Raw genomic sequence first — 7,244 nt, forward strand, 5'->3', positions numbered from 1 at the left:
CTCTCGATCTCTTGACCTCGTGATCCACCCGCCTCGGCCTCCCAAAGTGCTGGGATTACAGGCGTGAGCCACCACGCCAGGCAAAAGGATCGTTTTAAAAATCTATTTGCTTTTATTTATTTTTAACTTTTAGGTTCCGAGGTACATCGGCAGGTTTGTTATATAGGTAAACTCATGTCACAGGGTTTTGATGTACAGGTTTCATCACCCAGGTACTAAGCATAGTACCCAATAGGTAGTTTTTTTTTTTTTTAGATCCCCTTCCTCCTCCCATTCTCTACCCTCAAGTAAGCTCCAGTGTCTGTTCCCCTGTATGTGTCTATGTGTTCTAATTTTTTTTTTTTTGAGACAGAGTCTTGCTCTGTCACCCAGGCTGGAGTGCAGTGGCGCGATCTCGGCTGGCTGCAACCTCTGCCTCCTGGGTTCAAGTGATTCTCCTGTCTGCTTCAGCCTCCTGAGTAGCTGGGATTACAGGTGTTTGTCACCACACCTGGCTAATTTTTGTATTTGTAGTAGAGATGGGGTTTCACCATGTTGGTCAGGCTTGTCTGGAACTCTTGACCTCAAGTGATCCACCTGCCTGGGTCTCCCAAAGTGGTGGGATTTATAGACGTGAGCCACTATGCCAGGCCTATGTGTTCTCATTATTTAGCTCTTACTTACAAATGAGAACATGAAGTTTTCTTTTTTGTTCCTGTGTTAGTTTACTAAGAAACTAGCAATTAATGGCCTCCAGCTCCATCCAACATTACTTTGTTCTACAAGCAACATTTAAATTTTATTTTAAAATGTATTGTATTGCCAGATACCTCTGCAGGTCAGGAGAGTGGAACACTTTGCAGTTATCTGTATTGTGTGAATTTTTGTTCCGATGAGGATGTGTTAAAAGTATTAGTTTTATTTTGTTTAGACTAAAATGAAATTAATACTTAGTAATTTTCTCTAACGAGGATGGAAAATTTTATCTCAGTTTAAAAATATGGAACAATAGATATGTTTGTTTTTCTTTAAAAAGCTATTACAGCGTATAATTTTGTACATGCATTTGAATGTTGAAATGCAGAGCACTTCAGCATCTTTACCAAAGCCCTGGTTCTGGAAAACTGTTCTTTTTTTTTGGCCTTTATTGCATTCTACCCATTAATGAAGAGCCCTTTTTTCTTTCTTTTTTTTTGAGACAGAGTCTCATTCTGTCACCCAGGCTGGAGTACAGTGGTGTGATCTCCGCTCACTGAAACCTCTGCCTTCTGGGTTCAAGCAATTCTCTGCCTCAGCCTCCTGAGTCGTTGGGATTACAGGCGCCCGCCACCACGCCTGGCTAACTTCTGTATTTCTAGTAGAGATGGGGTTTCACCATGTTGGGCAGCCTGGTCTTGAACTCCTGACCTTGTGATCCACCCACCTCAGCCTCTGAAAGTGCTGGGATTACAGGTGTGAACCACCATACTCGGCCTCTTTTTTTTTTTATTAGATGGAACCTTGATCTGTTGCCCACGCTGAAGTGCAGTGGTGCTGTCTTGGCTCACTGCAACGTCTGCCTCCTGGGTTCAAGTGATTCTCATGACTCAGCCTCCTGAGTAGCTGAGATTACGGGTGCCCACCATCATGCCCTGCTAAGTTTTATATTTTTAGTAGAGCTGGGGTTTCACCATGTTAGCCAGTCTGGTATTGAACTCCTGACCTCAAGTGATCTGCCCACCTCGGCCTCCCAAAGTTACTGGGAGTACAGGTGTGAGCCACCGTGCCTGGCCCCCTTTTTTCTTAATAGTAATTGTTATCTAACTCCTACCTGGAGAAGGGGAGGAAAAAATTTTTGTTTAAAAAGAAACTGGCTGGGCCTGGTGGCTCACACCTGTAATTCCAGCACTTTGGGAGGCCGAGGTGGGTGGATCATGAGGTCAAGAGATCGAGACCATCCTGGCCAACATGGTGAAATACCATCTCTACTAGAAATAGAAAAATTAGCTGGGCATAGTGGTGCACACCTATAGTTCCAGCTACTTGGGAGGCTGAGGCAGGAGAATCGCTTGAACCCAGGAGGTGGAGGTTGCAGTGACCCGAGATCTCACCAGTGCACTCCAGCCTGGCAAAATAGTGAGACTCCAAAGAGAGGAAACTTAATTTTTTTCTTTATTTCCTTTGGAGTAATCACAGTGACCACAGTTAAGAATCCAACCTTTTCAGCATACTGATGAAGGACTGCAGAAAAGACAGGACAATATCTATCATTATTATTATTTTTAAGATTGAGTCTTCCTCTGTTGCCCAGGGGCTGGAGTGCAGGAGCGTGGATTTTGGCTCACTACAACCTCCACCTCCCGGGCTCCAGGGATTTTTCTGCCTCAGTCTCCTGAGTAGCTGGGATTACAGGTGTCTGCCACAGTGCCTGGCTGATTTTTGTATTTTTAGTAGAGACTGGGTTTCACCGTGTTGTCACTGGTCTGGAACTCCTAACCTCAAGTGATCTGCCCTGCCGTGGGCCTCCCAAAGTGTTGGAATTATAGGCGCGAGCCACCACGGCTGGCCTCTACTGTTGTTTTTTAATAATAAAAGTATAGTTAAAAAAAAAAAAACTTTCTAGATAAAATGCTAAAGAGCGATAGTTAACTGTAGAGATAAAGACTGACTACGCCTCCTGGGCAATAAAACACATGTTGGAGAAAAAACTTTGTTTACCCCTCAATATACAGTATGAACCTTTGGCCTTTAGTGAACTTCATAGCCTAATTGGTGCTTTGAACACTGTACTAGTTGTATGCTGTTGAAAATGATAGAAAAATGCATATTAAATGAAACTGTTAACTGCTAATGGTTACCATTTATTGAGTACTTATTCTGTGTCTGGCTTTTCTTATATTTTCTTTAATTCTCAACTGTATGTTACCCATATTTTATAAATGAGGAAATCTTATAAATGAGTTTTAAAGAGGTTTAAGTAACATAGTACTTAAAAGAGCGTGTGATTTATAAGTCATGCAGATCTGTGTTCAGTTACCAGATTTGTGTGACCTTGGGTAAGTGATCTTAGGGGGCATTTATAATTATCATTCCTTATGTTTAGCAGTCATAGCCCTTCCATTGAGAAGGGCTTTTAGGAAGTTATTGTTCCATTTTAAAGCAGAGCGTCCAAGGAGATAATTAGTGGCACCAATCATGGGGAGACAAGCTTATTGAGTACCTGATACCTTCTATAAAAGAGGGTAATATGGAATTGACTTTATCTTATGAGGGAAAGGCCTAGCTGCAGTAAGTTAAAATATCTCTGGACTAATCATGCATGAAAAAAAAATCTTGATTTTTATTCAGCATATTGAAGAGAAAGTATTTAATTGCTTTATAGATGTGAAATTTACCACTTGAGAAACATTTGTGGATATGCAAATTTATTAAGATTTAATTTGCCATTAGCCAGATGTGGTGGCACATGCTTGTAATCCTAGCTATTCTGGAGGCTGAGGCCGGAGAATTGCTTGAACCTGGGAGTCGAAGGTTGCAGTAAGCCGAGATTGCACCACTGCACTCCAGCACTCCAGCCTGGGAGACAGAGCAAGACTCTGTCTAAAAAAAAAAAAAAAAAAAAAAAAAAAAATTATTTGCCTTGGGTAGTCTGGTTTACTCTCTTGGTATGATTTTTAATAGCATTTGCATTCTTACCAGTCTCCTGGTTTTGATGATAAATTATATAATTACCTTAATTACATTAACTCTTCATTCTTGCCATAAAAGCTAGTTATTAGCTCTGCTGGTTCCAAACATCCAAAAAACAGGATCTATCATTTGTTATTAGTCAAGTGTTTTTTAGTACTTGTTAAAAGTATTTATTTTTATACCTAGGTGTTTTTTAGTATTTGATGCTAAAAAGTTTACTGCCTTTTATATTGTGTTAACTTATGCAGTTGAAGCCAATTACTTGAAACCCTGGCATTAGGACCTCTTCTGTTTAAAAACAATTTTTTCCCCCTTTTTTTTTGAGATGGAGCCTTGCTCTGTCACCCCGGCTGGAGTACAGTGGTGCGATTTCGGCTCTCTGCAACCTCCGCCCCCTGGATTCAGCTGATTCTCTTGCCTCAGCCTCCTAAGTAGCTGGGATTACAAGTGTGTACCACCACACTCAGCTAATTTTTGTATTTTTAGTAGAGCAGGGTTTCTCCATATTGGTCAGGCTGGTTTCGAACTCCTGACCTCAGGTGATCTGCTGCCTTGGCCTCCCAAAGTGCTGGGATTATAGGTGTGAGCCACTGTGCTGACCAAAAATTTTTTTATATTGCGATAATTTTTAATAAAATCTGTTTGCAGGATATATTTTATTCTGTTTTGAAGTAACTTAAAATTAATTGATTATTAGATTATGTTCAGCTTGTACAGCAGTAGTTAAATGTCTTTTTTTTTTTTTTTTTTGTTAAATGTCTTTTGTTTATCTTTGAAACAGGATGATGATTGGGGAAACATCAAAATAAAAAATGTAAGTATTTTCTTATGAATGTTTATTATAATGCAGTAACCTTGTTTTGATGCCAAAATAAATTCCAGATGACTTTTTTTCATATGTATATCCATTTTTCCAGCATTAAATACTTGCCTTTTCTCATTGACTTGTATTAGACTTTTACTTGAAAATCAGTTGTAGGTTTGTTTTGGGTTTTTGTTTCATTGATCTAGTTGATTAAAGTTACACTAGTACTGAATGTTTTTGATTACTAAAGCTTTATAATAAAAGTTTTGAAAAAAAATGAGCTGGGTATTGTGGTGCACACCTGTAATCCCAGCTACTCAGGAGACTGAGACAGGAGTATCACTTGAACCTGGTAGGCGGAGGTTGCAGTGAGCCAAGATTGTGCCACTGCACTCCAGCCTGGCAACAGAGGGAGACTCTGTCTCAAAAAAAAAAAAAAAAAAAAAAAAGTCTTGAAATGAGATAGTATACGTTCTCTAACTTTCTCCTCTTTGAGATTTTGTTTGAGATTACATTGAATCTGTAGTTCAATTTAGGGAAAATAAACATCTTAGCAACATTGAGTATTTGAATATGATGTACTTCCTTATTTATTTAAGTCTTTATTTTCTCTTAGCAGAGTTGTAGTTTTTCAATATAGAGATTTTGCATGAGTATTTTTTTTTTTTTTTTTGAGACAGGGTCTTACTCTCAGGTAGGCCAGAGCACAGTGGCATGGTCATGGCTCACTGCAGTCTCAAACTTCTAGGATCAAGCAGGCCTTCCATCTCAGCTTTCTGAGTAGCTGGGACCACAGGTGTATGTTACCATGCCCAGTTAATTATATTTATTTTTTGTAGACATGTCACTATTTTGCCTAGACTGGTCTTGAACTCTTGGGCTCAAGTGATCCTCCTGCTTTGGCCTCCCAAAATGCTGGAATTACAGGTGTGAGTCACCTTGCCCAGCCCTTGCATGATTTTTCTTTAATTACTGGAACTTAACATTTGTTTGCCACTTAAAATGATGTTAAAAAATTTTGTTTCCAGTGTTCATGGCTAGAATGTAAAAATACAATTGATTTTTCTAGGTTTATTTTCATTCTGTGTTCTTACAAGCAATTCACTTACTAATTCCAGTTGTGTTTTTGGCAGATTCCATTGGGTTTTCTATGTACATAAACATTTTATTTGCAAATAATGACAATTTTACCTCTCCCTTTTCCATATTGATGACTTTCAGTTTTCTTACACTTTATTGAAGTATAATTGGTAAACAAATGACTTTTAATTTATTTCTTCTTTTTTTTTTATTTTGAGACAGAGTCTTGCTCTGGCACCCAGGCTGGAGTGCAGTGGTGTGATCTCAGCTCACTGCACCATCGGCCTCCTGGATTCATGGCAATTCACCTTCCTCAGCCTCCTGAGTAGCTGGTACTACAGGTTCCTGCCACTACATCCAGCTAAGTTGTGTATTTTTAGTAGAGATAGGGTTTCGCCATGTTGGCCAGGCTGGTCTTGAACTCCTGACCTCAAGTGGTCTGCCCGCCTCGATCTCCCAAAGTGCTGGGATTATAGGTGTGTGAGCCACTGTGCCAGGCCTTGTCCTACTTTTTGATAGCGCTTCTAATACAGTGTTAATAGAAAGTGTTAAGAGTGGACATCTTGGCCAGATGTGGTGGCTCATGCCTGTAATCCAGCGTGGGAAGCTGAGGCGGGTGGATCACTTGAGGTCAGGAGTTTGAGCCCAGCCTGGCCAACATGGCAAAACCTCGTCTCTACTAAAAATACAAAAATTAGCTGAGCCTCATGGCATGCGCCTGTAGTCCCAGCTTCTTGGGAGGCTGAGGTAGGAGAATTGCTTGACCCTGGGTGGTGGAGGTTGCAGTGAGCCGAGATCACACCACTGTACTCCAGCCAGGGCAACATTTTAATTACTATCATGTGAAGTATGTTGATCTTTGATGTTACTTTTGTAATTGTTTTGGGATGTCATGAATCACGCCTGTAAGACAGCAAACTTAATTGGTAAATGTGTGTTCTTGACTGCTTTACCCACCTGCAGTTCCCTCCTCCGTTTCCTTGGGCCTCCCTGTTCCCTGAGACTAGATAGTATTGAAATTATGCCAGTTACTAACCCTGCAGTGGCCTCTAAGTGTTCAAGAGGAAGGAGTTGCATGTCTCTTACTTTCAACAGAAAGCTTAAGCTTAGTGAGGAAGGCCTGTTTAAAGCCGAGATAGGCCAAAAGCTAGGCATTTGGCACGAGTTAACCAAGTTATGAATACAAAGATGCAGTTTTCAAAGGAAATTTAAAAGCTAAAGTTCTTGAAGTGTTACACAAATTGATAAAGCAAAACAGCCTTATTGCTGATAGGAAGAAAGTTTAAGTGGCCTTAAGTCAAAGCCTAACCCAGAGCAAAACCCTAATTCTCTTTAATTTTGTGAAGGCTGAGAGAGATAAGGAAGCTACATTTTCTTCATCAAACTAACACAGGAACAGAAAACCAAACACCACATGTTGTCACTTATAAGTGTGAGCTGAACAATGTGAACACATGGACACAGGGAGGAGAACAACACACACTGGGGCCTGTTGGGTGGTGAAATGTCGGGAGAGCACAAGGTTTAAAGAAAGAAGCAATCTCTGTAACATAAAAGTGCAAGGTAGGGCCGGGCGCGGTGTCTCAAGCCTGTAATCCCAGCGCTTTGGGAGTCCAAGGCGGGTGGATCATGAGGTCAAGAGATCGAGACCATCCTGGTCAACACGGTGAAACCCCGTCTCTACTAAAACTACAAAAAATTAGCTAGGCAT

The 7,244-nt window shown here is 40.5% G+C and overlaps 1 protein-coding gene across 2 annotated transcripts in view; it reads left to right on the forward strand.

The window, feature by feature from the left end:
• The window catches only part of USP14 (ubiquitin specific peptidase 14), a 60,387-nt gene that overhangs the window by 7,947 nt on the left and 45,196 nt on the right, over positions 1-7,244 (forward strand). For both annotated transcript variants that reach the window (XM_017498989.2, XM_017499010.2), the window contains exon 3: positions 4,430-4,462. In XM_017498989.2, coding sequence (XP_017354478.1) covers positions 4,430-4,462 — 33 coding nt within the window. The remainder of the gene's footprint in view (positions 1-4,429; positions 4,463-7,244) is intronic.

The sequence above is a fragment of the Cebus imitator genome, unplaced genomic scaffold, assembly GCF_001604975.1.
Source record: "Cebus imitator isolate Cc_AM_T3 unplaced genomic scaffold, Cebus_imitator-1.0 Scaffold12, whole genome shotgun sequence".
Taxonomy (NCBI): Eukaryota; Metazoa; Chordata; class Mammalia; order Primates; family Cebidae; genus Cebus; species Cebus imitator.